At 42.8% G+C, this 18225-nt stretch overlaps 1 protein-coding gene across 1 annotated transcript in view; it reads right to left on the bottom strand.

The window, feature by feature from the left end:
• Nucleotides 1-4247: 4247 nt before the first annotated feature.
• The window catches only part of LOC124795393, a 58181-nt gene continuing 44203 nt past the window's right edge, over nucleotides 4248-18225 (bottom strand). The window contains exons 4-5 of the mRNA XM_047259405.1: nucleotides 9070-9275; nucleotides 4248-4502 (exon numbers count right to left, since the gene is read on the bottom strand). Coding sequence (XP_047115361.1) covers nucleotides 4344-4502; nucleotides 9070-9275 — 365 coding nt within the window. The 3' untranslated portion in view covers nucleotides 4248-4343. The remainder of the gene's footprint in view (nucleotides 4503-9069; nucleotides 9276-18225) is intronic.

The raw sequence follows: 18225 nt of genomic DNA, 5'->3' as shown, positions 1-18225 counted from the left end.
CAAATTTGCGCCACAAAAGTAATCCTCCCCTTAATTTCTGACTGACCAAAATGCTACCAAGGATAAGGAGCGTAGGACGAGAAGCTTTGGATAATTTTGAGATTGCTGGAAATCAATTTATTAAAACTGTCCCAACATGGCGCGGTACGTTAAAAAGGGAGAAAGGAGCCGTTGCGTTCAAACTTGCCTCCTGGCCACGCTCTCGCGGAAGAACGCCTTTTCAGTCACGTTTCTGGATCTGCGCCACTCTCGCTAGTCAACGTAAGAACCTAAGTTCGCCCTGCCACTCAGCACTAACGCAGCAGGAGAGATTAGTGCTGGCTCCCCTATAAGGTTGGCAGCGCGGAATATACTTTTCCCGGGAGGCACTCGAGTAGGGCAATAAAACCTATGGAGCACTATCTACAGCTAACTAAGAAGCTCTAGTCGCGGCTGATTGGTTTCGACTCATTGTGAAGCCTACCACCATCTTAGTTGCAACATGAGTTGAAATTCATTACCTAGGAGTCTGATGTTTACTGGAAATTCACGATACTAATCCGGTCGTACCTCAAGAAGACACACGCAGTTTCCATTATCGCTGTAAGAATAGTCGAATCCAGTACTGCAAGCAGCCAACAGCACGCCCGTGTAGCGGTAAGCTACGTACTCATGCGCACTTACCCTCGTTCTTGTGTCTACGGGGGCTAGTATTTTTTTTTTCGTCATGGTCCGATCGTTCCGCCGAATGGAAACCACAGTGAACATAAAAAATATTTTATTTTGGATATTTAGCTAATCTTGCAGCCAATTCTCTTCATAGTCGCCGCTCCGACTTAGACTTAAAGAACAGAGGAAGACTGCACTGTAGTTCTTTCCTTCTCTAGATTGTCGCACAGATGACAAACTGGTAGATACCGAAATAGATGACAGAGGGATAGGGAAACAGTTAAAATCGGTCAAAAGAGGAAAGGCCGCTGGACCTGATGGGATACCAGTTCGATTTTACACAGAGTACGTGAAGGAACTTGCCCCCCTTCTTGCAGCGGTGTACCGTAGGTCTGTAGAAGAGCTTAGCGTTCCAAAGGATTGGAAAAGGGCACAGGTCATCCCCGTTTTCAAGAAGGGACGTCGAACAGATGTGCAGAACTATAGACCTATATCTCTAACGTCGATCAGTTGTTCGAGTATAATGACTTTTCTGGAGACTAAAAATCTACTCTGTAGGAATCAGCATGGGCTTCGAAAGAGACGGTCGTGTGAAACCCAGCTCGCGCTATTCGTCCACGAGACTCAGGGGGCCATAGACACGGGTTCACAGGTAGATGCCGTGTTTCTTGACTTCCGCAAAGCATTCGATACAGTTCCCCACAGTCGTTTAATGAACAAAGTAAGAGCATATGGACTATCAGACCAATTGTGTGATTGGATTGAAGAGTTCCTAGTTAACAGAACGCAGCATGTCATTCTCAATGGAGAGAAGTCTTCCGAAATAAGAGTGATTTCAGGTGTGCCGCAGGGGAGTGTCATAGGACCGTTGCTATTCACAATATACATAAATGACCTTGTGGATGACATCGGAAGTTCACTGAGGCTTTTTGCAGATGATGCTGTGGTGTATCGAGAGGTTGTAACAATGGAAAATTGTACTGAAATGCAGGAGGATCTGCAGCGAATTGACGCATGGTGCAGGGAATGGCAATTGAATCTGAATGTAGACAAGTGCAATGTGCTGCGAATACATAGAAAGATAGAGCTCTTATCATTTAGCTGCAAAATAGCAGGTTAGCAACTGGAAGCAGTTAATTCCATAAATTATCTGGGAGTACGCATTAGAAGTGATTTAAAATGGAATGATCATATAAAGTTGATCGTCGGTAAAGCAGATGCCAGACTGAGATTCATTGGAAGAATCCTAAGGAAATGCAATCCGAAAACAAAGGAAGTAGGTTACAGTACGCTTGTTCGCCCACTGCTTGAATACTGCTCAGCAGTGTGGGATCCGTACCAGATAGGGTTGATAGAAGAGATAGGGAAGATCCAACGGAGAGCCGCGCGCTTCGTTACAGGATCATTTAGTAATCGCGAAAGCGTTACGGAGATGATAGATAAACTCCAGTGGAAGACTCTGCGGGAGAGACGCTCAGTAGCTCGGTACAGGCTTTTGTTAAAGTTTCGAGAAGATACCTTCACCGAGGAGTCAAGCAGTATATTGCTCCCTCCTACGTATATCTCGCGATGAGACCATGAGGATAAAATCGGAGAGATTAGAGCCCACACAGAAGCATACCGACAATTCTTCTTTCCACGAACAATACGAGACTGGAATAGAAGGGAGAACCGATAGAGGTACTCACGGTACCCTCCGTCACACACCGTCAGGGGTTCATGTAAGCAAAGGGATGAAAATGAGAGGGAGCCAAGTCCAGCCTGTACAGTGGGTGATGAAATACTTCCCATCGAAAACGCTGCGAGAGCGTCGTCTTTGTTGCAGCTGCAGTGTGTGGCCGAGCATTGACATGAAGAAGGGCATTCCTCTTCGCTTGTTCTCAGTTACCCTTCGTAGATGATTTTCTCGAATCACGTGATCCACTTGCTAACCTAGATCATCGGCTGGCGACACCATCCTTCCCTGATTGCTTGCATCGTGATTGTCTGTACGTCCTGCTTCAAAGTTCCTTCAGCGTTGCTGCACTATGGCCGGCCGTTGTGCCCGAGCGGTTCTAGGCGCTTCAGTCCGGAACCGCGCGACCGCTACGGTCGCAGGTTCGAATCCTGTCTCGGGCATGGATGTGCGCGATGTCCTTAGGTTGGTTAGGTTTAAGTAGTTCTAAGTCTAGGGGACTGATGACCTCAGATGTTAAGTCCCATAGTGCTCAGAGCCATTTGAACCATTTTGCTGCACTATACTGTCACGCTTGATAGTTCTATTGTGTGGGTAGCATGAAATCAGGCGGAATCCCTCAGAATGAAGACCTCGAATTACAGCATGCACTTTACACTTGGCGGGAGACACCACCGTTCCAGGCATCTTTACGTGCTCACTGTACACTCAGAAGTGCAAAGTGCGACATGACGAGATCGACAGGCATAGTAAAAACACTGTGCAACTTAATCTGCGCAAAGCTTCATCGGATTTTCACTGTGGTTTTAATTTCACGCCCGACTGGAAACTGAAAAAAAGAAATAAAATTGCTCTCTTATTAATCTGAGGGTCCATTCACTTACCCTTTCTCAATACATTTTCCTAAGAGCTGGAACGAGTTCCCACCGTTATTTTCTTTGTGTGCTTTTATGTAGTCTTTTTCTCTGGAATGCTGACTTGTGGCAGCAAAATCTAGAAATGTGGATTCATGGATTTCCTCACACTTTGAAGGCTCCTCGCCTTTTCTCATGTGTCTGTGATCACTATATGAATTTTAATAGCCTTTTTGTTATTCGTCTGTAGTGTTTCCCCTGTCCCTAACACTCAAACACGCCACTGTTGAAAATCCTGCTGTAGTTTGCGAGATCCGACGCTGAGCGGTCAGAGATACAGTTAGATCTTTCAGGCAAACCCTAATTTACTTCATAAACTGCAGGAAGAAATGATAGGGTTGTAGGTAGGCATGTGATCATCGACAAGAATCAACGATTCTGTTTCCACATGATTGAGAGTTATCACACGAACAATGGTACCCTGCCTTTTTCATTTATTAATTTCGTCACGAGTGTGACGAAGCAAAGCCATAAATCTCTGCAGGGCTCTCCAAACATGGAACATAGGAAGTGAGGGTTGGCCCGCCCGGTTGGCCGTGCGGTCTAACGCACGGCTTTCCGCGCGGGAAGGAGCGCCTGGTCCCCGGGACGAATCCGCCCGGCGGATTTGTGTCGAGGTCCGGTGAACCGGCCAGTCTGGGGATTGTTTTTAGGCGGTTTTCCATCTGCCTCGGCGAATGCGGCTGGTTTTCCTTATTCCGCCTCAGTTACACAACGTCGGCGATTGCTGCGCAAACAAGTTCTTCACGTACGCGTACACCACCATTACTCTACCACGCAAACATAAGGGTTACACTCGTCTGGTGTGGGACCTTCCCTGGGGAGTCCACCGCGGGCCGAACTGCACAATAACCCTGGGTACGGTGTGGGGCGGTGGAGGGGTGGACTGCGGTAGTCGTCGTAGGGTTGTGGACGGCTGCGGCGGGGACGGAGCCTCTCCGTCGTTTTTAGGTCCCCGGTTAACATACAATGCATACAATACAAGTGAGTGTTGCAAGACACGGTGTTAATATATTAAAAATAGTTTATTGTGTATTTAAATAATATAGACAAATAATACAAAAGAAGGAGAGAGAGAGAGAGAGAGAGAGAGAGCGCGGATCAGATCAGAGGCGGATGCCGGGGTTGCGGGAGCGCACGAAGTTGAGCAGCTCGTCGCTGTCCTCGCAGACGAACGGCTTCACGTGGTGGCAGGCGACGTCGTGCCACTTGACGCCGTCGTTGTAGAAGTTGTTCAGGATGGACAGGCACGACTCGTCGTTGCCCTGCAACACAGCACACCCTCTCAGCTCAGCGCGCTGCCGCAGTCGGCTGGTTAGCAAGTTTCATATTCCATAGATGATTTTGCACGATAAATCGCGGTGATGCGGAACGAGTCATTTTACAATTATACGACAAATTAATTTGTTGCTATGTTTACATGCTGAACACTGCTAAGCTTTTTCCCTTTTCTTTTTCTTTAAATATACAGTTGTGAGTAAGTAATTCCTGCCCAACATCTTTTACATATTACAATAATAGAAATTTTTCTATGGGATACAAGAAGTTGTCAAGGAGAAACTTTTTCATCTTTTTTTCTGATTTTACTTTGCACCCTGTCAGACATTTTATATCACCGGATAAGTGATCCAAAATTTTTGTTGCAGTATTGTGAAGCCCTTTTTGTGCTAAAAACAACCTTCATGTGGAGTAATGAATGTCATTTTTCCTTATGGCATTGTAATTATGTACATCATTCTTCCTTTTGAACTGTAGTGGATTATTTACAACAGATTTCATGATGGAATAAATATACTGTGGAACAGCAATCAGAATGCCCAACTTCTGAAACAGATTTCTACAAGGTGATCGTCTGTGAGCAATGCAAAATGTCTGAACTTACTGATTTGTCTCTCCCAAAGACTTGCAATGATTCTATATGCAAATGTGGCTCAACAAAGTTGTTTTATGAGTTCCAAAATGTGCTTTTTCCATTTTAAATTCTCATCAATATGGAAATCTAAGAATTTTGAAGTTTCCACTATATTTACACCACGTGTTACACTTGTAAGACGTCCATGACTAAGGAATTTATTGCTAGCGCACTCGAGCAGATGTAATTTCGATGGATTGCTCACGCGTTGCGTGCGATATGTAAGCTATAAGAGAATCTCAGTCCAGAGAGTAGTGTTGGCTGCAGTAAGAGCTGTGTCAGTACGAGTAAGTAGTAGCTCGCAGTCTGGTGTGTGGAGTTCGCGAGGCCGGTCGTGGGGGGCGATGGTGGTGCCTGAGCGATGTACTATAAGGTAAAAATAGCTGCGCGGATATGTAGTTTATTACAACAAAATTTGTATTATTGTTGTATCAAGATCCATGTAAATGTTTTAAAAAATCTTTTAATAATAATCTTTTTTATAAAATTAACTTTTTTGACAATCATTCATTTGAATTTAAAGAATTTACTAATTTCTGCAATCCATGGTCATCCCGATTATCGTAAAGAAAAATCAGTTGTTTCTTTCTATACATCACAAATCTAACGGCCAGCATTGCACTGTGCTGTGCCAGAAAAATTTCTTATAGGGGCAGATACAGGGTGTTTCAAAAATGACAGGTATATTTGAAACGGCAATAAAAACTAAACGAGCAGCGATAGAAATACAGCGTTTGTTGCAATATGCTTGGGACAACAGTACATTTTCAGGCGGACAAACTTTCGAAATTACAGTAGTTACAATTTTCAACAACAGATGGCGCTGCAAGTGATGTGAAAGATATAGAAGACAACGCAGTCTGTGGGTGCGCCATTCTGTACGTCGTCTTTTTGCTGTAAGCGTGTGCTGTTCACAACGTGCAAGTGTGCTGTAAACAACATGGTTTATTCCTTAGAACAGAGGATTTTTCTGGTGTTGGAATTCCACCACCTAGAACACAATGTTGTTGCAACAAGACGAAGTTTTCAACGGAGGTTTAATGTAACCAAAGGACCGAAAAGCGATACAATAAAGGATCTGTTTGAAAAATTTCAACGGACTGGGAACGTGACGGATGAACGTGCTGGAAAGGTAGGGCGACCGCGTACGGCAACCACAGAGGGCAACGCGCAGCTAGTGCAGCAGGTGATCCAACAGCGGCCTCGGGTTTCCGTTCGCCGTGTTTCAGCTGCGGTCCAAATGACGCCAACGTCTACGTATCGTCTCATGCGCCAGAGTTTACACCTCTATCCATACAAAATTCAAACGCGGCAACCCCTCAGCGCCGCTACCATTGCTGCACGAGAGACATTCGCTAACGATATAGCGCACAGGATTGATGACGGCGATATGCATGTGGGCAGCATTTGGTTTACTGACGAAGCTTATTTTTACCTGGACGGCTTCGTCAATAAACAGAACTGGCGCATATGGGGAACCGAAAAGCCCCATTTTGCACTCCCATCGTCCCTGCATCCTCAAAAAGTACTGGTCTGGGCCGCCATTTCTTCCAAAGGAATCATTGGCCCATTTTTCAGATCCGAAACGATTACTGCATCACGCTATCTGGACATTCTTCGTGAATTTGTGGCGGTACAAACTGCCTTAGACGACACTGCGAACACCTCGTGGTTTATGCAAGATGGTGCCCGGCCACATCGCACGGCCGACGTCTTTAATTTCCTGAATGAATATTTCGATGATCGTGTGATTGCTTTGGGCTATCTGAAACATACAGGAGGCGACGTGGATTGGCCTCCCTATTCGCCAGACATGAACCCCTGTGACTTCTTTCTGTGCGGACACTTGAAAGACCAGGTGTACCGCCAGAATCCAGAAACAATTGAACAGCTGAAGCAGTACATCTCATCTGCATGTGAAGCCATTCCGCCAGACACGTTGTCAAAGGTTTCGGGTAATTTCATTTAGAGACTACGCCATATTATTGCTACGCATGGTGGATACGTGGAAAATATCGTACTATAGAGTTTCCCAGACCGCAGCGCCATCTGTTGTTGAAAATTGTTAACTACTGTAATTTCGAAAGTTTGTCTGCCTGAAAATGTACTGTTGTCCCAAGCATATTGCAACAAACGGTGTATTTCTATCTCTGCTCGTTTAGTTTTTATTGCCGTTTCAAATATACCGATCATTTTTGAAACACCCTGTATATACGCGTTATCCGGCGACTTCATTGAGGTAAGATTTACCAATTTATTCAGAATGAATTTTCAGGGCACTGCTGACGTCCAAAATTTACCACTTTATATTCACAGTCAATTATTGAAAGGTTATAAGTGAGCCACAATTTTATTGAGAGATTAGTCACATTTCATTATTGATAGGTTACGGAATTTATCTGTTGGTAGGTTATACTATACGTGACTGCTATGTATTATTTTTACTGTTGGGAGGTTACACATTTATCATTGGTGTAGCACCCCTAGATGTGCAGAACTGAATATGTCATATCTTTTTAAAATTGAGGGCGAGGCCATTCGCATAAAACCAGTCAATGATACTGTTGAGAACACTGTTTGGACCGAAGATTGAGCCTGAGGGAAATCTATATGTGATTTCTCCTAAGTCAGAATTATATCCTTGCACTATATTGGTTGAATTATGACTAAACATAACTTTTTTTGGTTAGATATGACATTACCGATTGACTGAGTATACCGTCAATCTCATAAAACTTGAATTTATCTAGAACAGTAGTGTGGCCATACAGTCAAATGTCGTAGATAGTTATCAGAAAACACCAACCGACGCTATTTTATTATTCAATACGTGTAAAATTTGGTGAGCGACTGTGATAATGGCATTCTCTATAGAGCAAGTCTTCTGAATCCCAAACTGTAATTTGCTCAGGATACTATTGTGGCTAAGGGTAGATACTATTCTAGAATACACCATCTCCTCAAAAATATTCGAAAATTATGACAGCAGTGAAATACGTCGGTAGTTACTCGCATCTCTCTTATCATCTTTCGTAAACAGAGGTTTAACAGCTACACATTGACTGAAATCCTGCAAGCAAGGTGCATGTGTCGTTACTTGAATGCTGCCGGTGATGAACGCGTTGTTCCTTGACCAATTAAAATATATGTGTTTATTTATAACGACATTTCGGCTACTGCCACTACCATATCTATATCAAAGATTAAAGGAATAGAAGAATTAGAGAAAAAAGTGATCGTCTGATACGACACATTCCAAGGGATCCACGAATCCTCAATTTGGATGTGGACGGTAGTGTCGCAGGTTAATATTTTACAGGGTGATCAAGTCTTCACTGTTGCAAGCAGGGTGAAATGGATGTAGGTTACAGTGGTTATGCAGAGATGAGGAGCTTTACACAGGGTAGACTAACTCCGAGAGTCACATCAAACCAGTCTGCTGAATGAAGAACACTACAACAACAACAAACACAACAATAACAACGGCAACAACAACAACGACAATAACAACATCTTTTACTACTACTACAAGATTGAGAACTGTTACTTCACGTGTCCAGACGATGAAAAATAAAAATTAAAAACATTGAAAAAGTTACTTGCTGAAACTTAGAACGTGTAAAACAACTTTCAGTATCAGTCGGAATGAACCCATGCCTAAGCGGGGCGTAAACCGTCAAAGTTTACAGAAATACAAGCCACCTCTCGGCTAGCACTTGTATGTCTCCAAACTTTTGAGAGCAGTTGGTAACACTTCTAAGTGTTGCACGACAAATGTAAACTTTTTTGTAACACTTGCGACGTTATATGAACGTAATATTCATACGTAGCGTGTCCAGTTAGATGTAAGAGGGGCCCCTGGTCTTGCCAGAATTAGTAAGTAGCCAGCGTGAGAGTGAGTGACGGAGTGGGTAGCTCACCTGGGCGGCCTCGCGGTTGTCGGGCTGCGCCTGTCCGAAGCCGCCGGTGTAGCTCCAGTCGCCGGTGTTGCGCTGGTTGGTGGGGCCGATCTTGGCGCCAGAGCCGGACCAGAACCAGCCGTTGATGTTGGCCGGCTGCAGGTCGGCCCTGTCGCAGCCAGCGAAGTTGCACTTGCGGCCCGATGTCCAGATGTACCGCACGTTACCTGCCGACAACGACAAAACTCAGTCCAGCAGCATGGGCATGTCTCATATGCGACCTAGGGAATTGATCTGTGACATATACAGGGTACTCCATTGATAGTGACCGGGCCAAATATCTCACGAAATAAGCGTCAAATGAAAAAACTACAAAGAACGAAACTCGTCTAGCTTGAAGGGGCAAACCAGATGGCGCTATGGTTAGAACGCTAGATAGCGCTGCCATAGGTCAAACGGATATCAACTGCGTTTTTTAAAAATAGGAACCCCCATTTATTTATTACATATTCGTGTATTGCGTAAAGAAATATGAATGCTTTAGTTGGAGCACTTTTTTCGCTTTGTGATAGATGGCGCTGTAATAGTCACAAATGTATAAGTACGTGGTATCACGTAACATTCTGCCAGTGCGGATGGTAATTTGCTTCGTGATACGTTACCCGTGTTAAAATGGAACGTTTACCAATTGCGGAAAAGGTCGATATCGTGTTGATATATGATGATTGTGATCAAAATGCCCAACGGACGTGTGCTATGTATGCCGCTCGGTATCATGGACGACATCATCCAAGTGTCCGGACCGTTCCCCGGATAGTTACGTTATTTAAGGAAACAGGAAGTGTTGAGCCACATGTGAAACGTCAACCACGACCTGCAGCAAACGATGATGCCCAAGTAGGTGTTTTAGCTGCTGTCGCGGCTAATCCGCACATCAGTAGCAGGCAAATTGCGCGAGAATCGGGAATCTCAAAAACGTCGGTGTTGAGAATGCTACATCAACATCGATTTCACTCGTACCATATTTCTATGCACCAGGAATTGCATGCCGACGACTTTGAACGTCGTGTACAGTTCTGCCACTGGGCATAAGAGAAATTACGGGACGATGACAGATTTACTGCACGCGTTCTATTTAGCGACGAAGCGTCATTCACCAATAGGCGGTAACGTAAACCGGCATAATATGCACTGTTGGGCAACGGAAAATCCACGATGGCTGCGACAAGTGGAACATCAGCGACCTTGGCGGGTTAATGTATGGTGCGGCATTATGGGAGGAAGGACAATTGGCCCCCATTTTATCGATGGCAATCTAAATGGTGCAATGTATGCTGATTTACTATGTAATGTTCTACCGATGTTACTACAAGATGTTTCACTGCATGACAGAATGACGATGTACTTCCAACATGGTGGATGTCCGTCGCATAGCTCGCTTGCGGTTGAAGCGGTATTGAATAGCATATTTCATGACAGGTGGATTGGTCGTCGAAGCACCATACCATGGTCCGCACGTTTACCGGATCTGACGTCCCGGGATTTCTTTCTGTGGGGAAAGTTGAAGGATATTTGCTATCGTGATCCACCGACAACACCTGACAACATGCGTCAGCGCATTGTCAATGCATGTGCGAACATTACGGAAGCGAACTACTCACTGTTGAGAGGAATGTCGTTAAACGTATTGCCAAATGCATTGAGGTTGACGGACATTATTCTGAGCATTTATTGCATTAATGTGGTATTTACAGGTAATCACGCTGTATCAGCATGCGTTCTCAGAAATGATAAGTTCACAAATGTACGTGTATCACATTGGAACAACCGAAATAGAATGTTCAAACATACCTACGTTTTGTTTTTTAATTTAAAAAACCTACCTGTTACCAACTGTTCGTCTAAAATTGTGAGCGATATGTTTATGACTATTGCTGTGCCATCCATCACAATGCGGAAAAAGTGGTCCAACTAAAACATTCATATTTCTTTCGTACTACACGAATATGTGATAAAAATGGGGGTTCCTATTTTAAAAAACGCAGTTGATATCCGTTTGACCTATGGCAGCGCCATGTAGCGGGCCAACCATAGCGCCATCAGGTTTCCCCCTTCAAGCTAGACAAGTTTCGTTCTTTATAGTTTTTTCTTTTGACGCTTATTTCGTGAGATATTTGGACCGGTCACGATCAATGGACCACCTTGTATACACTAGTGAAACCCTACTGTCACTTCAGTCAGTATATCTCTGAAGAGTCACATATGGTAACACGTTTCAGTTGATTAACTAACTAATCTCATATGAAACAATGACAAATCCAGGGTGGAATAATGACAATATTATGAAAAGGATAGATTTCTCCTCACTATATACTGCAGATATTGAGTCGCGGACAGGCACAACAGAAAGACTGCTAAACTAGTGAGCTTCCGGCCAAAAGGCCTTCTTCTAAAGTAAACACCACACAAACATTCAGGCAAACCAAACTCGCACACACACACACACAGACACACACACACACACACACACACACACACACACACACACACACACACACGACACCTATCTCTGGCTTCTGCGCCGTAGTCGAAACAACATTGGCAACATGCGGGCCCGCCCACATAGTCATAAATAGACGCAGAAGAGTGGACGTAGTTCGAATGCAGTGCTTCCCAGTTCCATTAGGGCCACGAGTGTGAAATTCCAAGCTGCATTCTATCTCGTGGCGAGTTACAGCGTTATGATCCTTGAAGGTTCACAAACAGCTGTGTAGCATGTCGAAGAGCAATGTTGCAGCAGGCATCTTGGCCGCGAATGTAACAGGGCGATTCTGACACCCGTCGGAAAGTGGCTGTGGAGCAGAGAGGCGATACAATGGTTTGTGAGTGCTCTAGTGTTTCTGAACGAGAATTCGTCGAATTCGGCCAGAATACCGGGAGGCAGGTTCCTGGTTGCCACTCCGTGACGACACCCCAGCCATCAAAGCAAAGACTGTTAACGAGTTTTTGGCCAGAAAATGGATCACAGTCCTGGACCACCCACCGTATACGCCGGGTTTGGCCCCAGCAGATTTCTGGCTGTTCCCCAAATTGATGATGGCAGTGAATGGACACCGTTATGACGCAAGTAGGGGCATCTAAAAAAAATTGAACTGTAGTGCTAAGTGGAATTCCAAAAAAGAACTACAGTGATTGATTGCTTCAAAAACTTTTAAAACGATTTCATATGTGTTTTGATTCAGGGGGAACAATTGCCATGATCAATATGGGGAACAACCAGAAATCGGATGGGGCCAAATTCGGCGTTCACGGTGGGTGATCCAGGACTGAATAAGTACAGTGATTTCGTGAACATAATCTACGACTATTATTTTTCATAGCCACAGTTCTAACTGAAATGGAACCCATTGTATACGGGATTGGTGAACAGTCGCAACCCCCAACTGCTTTGGATTATTTGGTGGGGCCGTTTAAGGCAGAATGAAAACTGACATACAGCCGGGAGAGCGGTGTGTTGACCACATGCCCCTCCATATCAGCATCCAGTGACGCCTGTGGGCTGAGGATGACACGGTGGCCGGTCGTTACCGTTGCGCCTTCATGGCCTGTTCTACCGTAGTTTAGTTTTTGTTTAAGGCAGAATGCCCACATAAAATTCACAATGTGAGACTGATTAGAAAATTTCCAAGAAAGTGTAGTTTACGCAGGAAAGTGGTCCCTTATAAATCCCTCGTTCGGCCAATTCCTCAATAACTGCCGAAGGCTTGGGACCTTCAGCAAGTCGTATCAACAGAGGAGACTCAGAGGGAGAGAAAGTAGAGGTGTTTTTCGAGAGACGTTCGTGTATATTACGGTGCAAGCAAGTCGTTGAATATAGCGGAAAGCTTTTCTGACAAAATTCCGAAAGTCCACATTCTTAAACAAGTCTAGCAATATATTAGATTGTGCTATGGTCATGATGATAAAATTACACAAATTCGGACTTGTTCAAAACGATTGCCGTGCCCGTCAGAAGATACTGTACACAGCCGTACACAGAAAGGGCGCTACAAAGGAAGGCCAGCCACCAGAGAGATGCAACCTTATTGTGGTCAGACGCCGTAGAGGGAGCACACAACACGCTTAAGTCACTGAAATAATTCCCAAGTGATTATTCATCCGCCAAAAGTGGATATAAGAGGACGCACGGCTCCACTTAGAAGGTATAGCAAAAGTTAGCTCGAAAGTATCAACAGTATACCTTAAGACAGCTTCAGGGCTTACCAGTGGTAGCCATCCAGAAAAGCCCAAGTGGACATTCTACGATTTATAGAAATCATCTCTCACTGGATTTAGGGTTAGACCAGTGTTCAAAGATTGCTCAGTGCAACTGAACATTTAGCTACATTGCCACGCACCATCTTCCATGTCAAGTTAAGGTAATGTATAATTTATATTAAAATTATTATAAACTAAACTAAAACTAAACTCCTCCCGAACAGGACTTGAAGGCCATACGGTACTGACCGGCCGTCGTGTCATCCTCAGACCACAGGCGTCACTGGATGTGGATATGGAGGGGCATGTGGTGAGCACACCGCTCTTCCGGTCGTATGTCAGTTTCTGAGACCGAAACTTATTATAAATCGTTACTGATTTATACTGGCATAATTTTTGCCGTAGTTTGCCTTAAACAATTTGACCTGTAGTGAAGCTTTGTAGCTGCTGTGTGGAAGCAAGCTACTTAATAACTATTTCGATGGTGGGGGAGGGGGTGGGGAGGCTTCTCTTCCAAGGCAAGTGTATCTGGTGAATATAGTATGGCTGCTGACCGTCATTTGTAATAAACTGGATCATTTCTGGTTGTAGCATACAATAGACAAATTCACATTGTTTCTACAGTGACAGTTCCCTCACTTTAATTACTGAACAATAATTTTAATTGCGAGAATGGCATGATTAATAAGATTAATACTAATTTGTATTCTTCTTCTCTTAAAAACAGAAGGCAACAGGAATTGTGTTTCCGTCTCGGACTGTATTTTTTAGTTTATTTTTTACTTTTTATATTTATATAAACAAAATCTACAAGTTAGTATTGTTCTTACCAAGCAAATGTTTGGGATAAGTAATATTATACTTTAATATGAAACAGTCTGCTGAGCAGTGAATATCGACTGAGTGTAAACAGAAGAAAAATAAAAGTAATGAGGAGTAGCAGAAATGAGATTAGCGACAAACTTAACGTTAAAATAGGAACCACGAAAGAGGTTAATGAGTTCTGCCGCAAAATTGCACATAACAAACAAAACAAGGACATAAAAAAGCAGTCTAGTACAGATTAACGGGTCATTCAGTGCCAAAAAGAAGTTTACTAGCATCAAATGCGGCCGAAATTTGGGGAAGAAATTTCTGAGACACTGCATTTGGCACACAGCATACTACGGAAGTGAATCATGCACTGGCGGGGGGGGGGGGGGGGGGGGGGCAGAATGGAAAATAAGCGTTTGAGATGTGGTGTGTAGAAGGATGTTGAAAATTAGGTAGACTGATAAGGTAAAAAATGACGAGATTCCCCACAGAGCAGGCTGATAGGATATATGTATCAGGGAACATGTAGAGGGTGAAAACTGTGTTAGGAAGATAGAGATTGGAATATACGGGGTGAATCAGCTGTCCCTACCGATGTCATTTTGTGCAAACCGGAATGTTATACCTGGTCTTCAAAAACCACGTACGAGATTTTGATATTCTCTCGATCGTTACGTGCAAACTACGTATTAGCCGTGCAAAAAAATAAACAGGACCTTTTTGTAGTAAATTTAATATAGTTAAATCCTATATTGGGATACGTTTTCGTTGGAGGCCACAGTTTTGGGTCTATTCACGAAAAACGTACAAAAGTGACCTTGAAACTCACCTGCAGCTTCAACATCGTCCCTCACCAGTCGAGATTTCTAGAATGTTGTTTATAGTACTCCCTTCTATCACTGTACAAAAATTTCCGTCTACTCGAACTATAACCGATATTCGTTCATTTTTGTTTCCATTCATTACGCCAGCACTATTGTCGGCTGTTTCGTTGACATTAATTTAAAAGTGCCCATGAAGCTACGAAAAAAAATCACTTTTGTACACGTTACACCAAAACTAATTACGCTGACAATTCAATCGAAATTTAACTCGTACAAGCACAGTAGTCTCATAGCCTGAAGGCCTCACGAATAAAACGATGTAATTGTTTGTTTTATGCTGTTATAAAATTCACAAAACCATTAGGCAGAGTTTACACAAACGTCAAAAATGGTTCAAATGGCTCTGAGCACTATGGGACTTAACATCTTAGGTCTTCAGTCCCCTAGAACTTAGAACTACTTAAACCTAACTAACCTAAGGACATCACACACATCCATGCCCGGGGCAGGATTCGAACCTGCGACCGTAGCGGTCGCGCGGTTCCAGACCGAAGCGCCTAGAACCGCTCGGCCACTTTGGCCGGCACACAAACGTCAGTTTTGAGTTTTGTATGTGCTCAACTAAGCCTGTGGCGTAGTAAGGCCAGTCAGTGAAGATAAAAAAAGGTCGAATGTGAGAAATAATTTGTGCAGCACAAATTTTTGTGCAGTGGTAGGAAGGAGTGCCTTGAACGACATTCTTTAAATCCTGATATGTGGGGGCTGAGTGTGGGAGTGGGGATGCGTTTGTACGTTTTTCTGGAATAACTCGAAAACTACGGCCTCTAGCGGAAACATATTCAAATACAAAAGTTAACTACATTACATTTCCTACAAAAAGATCCTGTTCATTTTTTTGTGTTGAACTAATAGTTTTCTCGTAGCGATCGAGAGAATATGAAAATCTCACGAGTGGTTTTTGAGAGCCAGATATATCATTGCGGGTTGCATAAAACGACGTCGGTAGGGGTAGCTGTATCACCCTTTAAGGGGACCACACCCTGCCTGTATAACCCATGTTAATTTAGGCAAGTATTTGAAGCATTTCTGAAAAAACTATTTGATGGAGGACCTTAATATTTTTACTGTATGTTACATGATGCTGATAGAGCCAACTCTACTAAAACCTACTTTATCCATTTTATAGTTTTTAACAAATACTTTTTTAAATATATTAAAAAATATTAAGTTTTTTCTGCAGAAAATTTTTTTGTGTACTTCCTAATGGGGGAATATTAATGAATGTAGTAGCACAGGTGGTTTTTTTACCATGTAGAGTCTCTGAAAATTTCATTCATTTATCTATGACAGTTTCTGATATAATGGGGCACATGTACTGAAAATTTTAGTTTGCAGGAAACTGACTTTAAAGAAAAAAATTTTGAAATTTGTTATTTACAGTTAAGTAAAACTGTCCTGCTGCATATTATGCCCCTTTTTTGGCCTCTAGCAGGTCTTCCAGCTTCTTTTTCACCTTCCTGGATGTTTGTCTCGCTTTCTTGGCCAAATTAGATGCAGACGTGTCTGCATCAGCTATTCTCATTTTATCGCAATGTTGCAGCCCATTGATCATATTTTCACAAGGATTAATTCCCAGCTTTTTCAGTATCCAACACTTTCCAATATTAACACAACTGAATGTAACAACAGCATCATGAACTCCTAGTTTCATTGTATGCATGCCTACAAATACAGTTTTAGGAAGGCGGTTCTAAATTATGCTGTTGAAACATTCATTTGGGTTCTGTGTCTGCCCATGGAGACATTTCCGTAGGAGGTCAGGATGAGCCAAGTCTCTGAAAGTAGGTTTAATTGCTGTAATAACAGCAGCAGGAAGAGAATGCTGGTGAGAATAAGATTCTCCAGTTGCCTGAGCCCTATTGTATTTGCACCACGAATTTTCTCCTGATGGACACAATCCATGGCATGGCTTATCGTCAATAGAGGACTTGTGGAAGAATATGGACCAAACATCTCTCTTCATTTGCCTCCAGAATTTCTTTATTTCTCCTAATTGCCTGCCCATAGTATACCTGCGAGTTTTCTATGAGAACTAGTCGCAATCAGACTTCTACAAAACTAACCGCGTGTTTGAAAGTGTATTGTTTACAAACAGCACAAACATAATTATACCGACCGTTGCATTCCAAGGATAGTCAACACACTCGGGAGTACAAAAAAATCCCTAAGTGCAATGTAGGGGATATAAAGATCTAAAATATATGCAGAAAAGTGGGTGACCGAAAAGTGGGCGTGGCACATAAACACACGTGGTAGGAAAATGCTCCTTAAATGTACGAAAACATTTTTTTCAGCAAAATCTCTTTCAGAGTACTTAAATAAAACCTTAATCTATCGAAATATGATGAAAACCGAAAATCGATTTATTCAACCTGAAACATGGTGTGGTCCCCTTAAGGGGAGTAGGACGTCAAACGGGCCGACTTGGAGCAGGAGAGGCACCACAGGACATTTTAATTTCCACATAAAAACTTTGTCAGCATGACCAGAAAAGATTCAGAATTCACACTCATAGGAGTGGAAGTTCTAAAACATAACGAAATGATTTTTTTTACATGTGAAATTTTTACCATTGTTTTCACTTATTAATGGCAGTATTTGTTGCTATAGGTACGCTTTTCTTCATAAGTAAGAGAGATTCTTCGATGAATTTTGCACAGCATACAAACCATAGTTAAAAGTGTATGGTACTCTAGAATTTTCCAAATCTATTAAAAACTGTGGTGAAAATTGAGGTAATTAACTATAAAATTTGTGTTTTTTCTAAAGATGAAGTTTAAAATACAACAGCTCATTTGTTTTTTCATAAATTAAATAAATTCTAGTTTCATACACCTGTAAGTATGGTATGTACGCTGTGCAAAATTCATCGAAGACTCTCTCTAACTTATGAAGAAAAGTGTACCTACAGCAACAAATGCAGCCATTAGTAAGTGAAAAAATGATGAAATTTCACACGTGAAAAAAATGAGTGTGAATCCTGAATCCTTCCTGGTGATGCTGACAAAGTTTTATGAACTTATTTGTGAAAGTATAGACACTGGAAATTAAAATGTCGTGTGATGCCTCTCCTGCTCCAAGTCGGTCAGTTTGACGTCCTACCCCCCTTAATACTAATAACAGAGGATGGGCAAACCAGTCTCAGAAGACTGAGGAAAAAATAAGGAGCAGTTTGAATGTGTCTGCCAGGATATATGTACAAAAATAAAAATTATGATGAACC

This window comes from Schistocerca piceifrons, chromosome 4, assembly GCF_021461385.2.
Source record: "Schistocerca piceifrons isolate TAMUIC-IGC-003096 chromosome 4, iqSchPice1.1, whole genome shotgun sequence".
Classification (NCBI taxonomy): Eukaryota; Metazoa; Arthropoda; class Insecta; order Orthoptera; family Acrididae; genus Schistocerca; species Schistocerca piceifrons.
The sequence above is the reverse complement of the archived record's forward strand: the minus strand, read 5'-3'. Positions and strand labels throughout refer to the sequence as shown.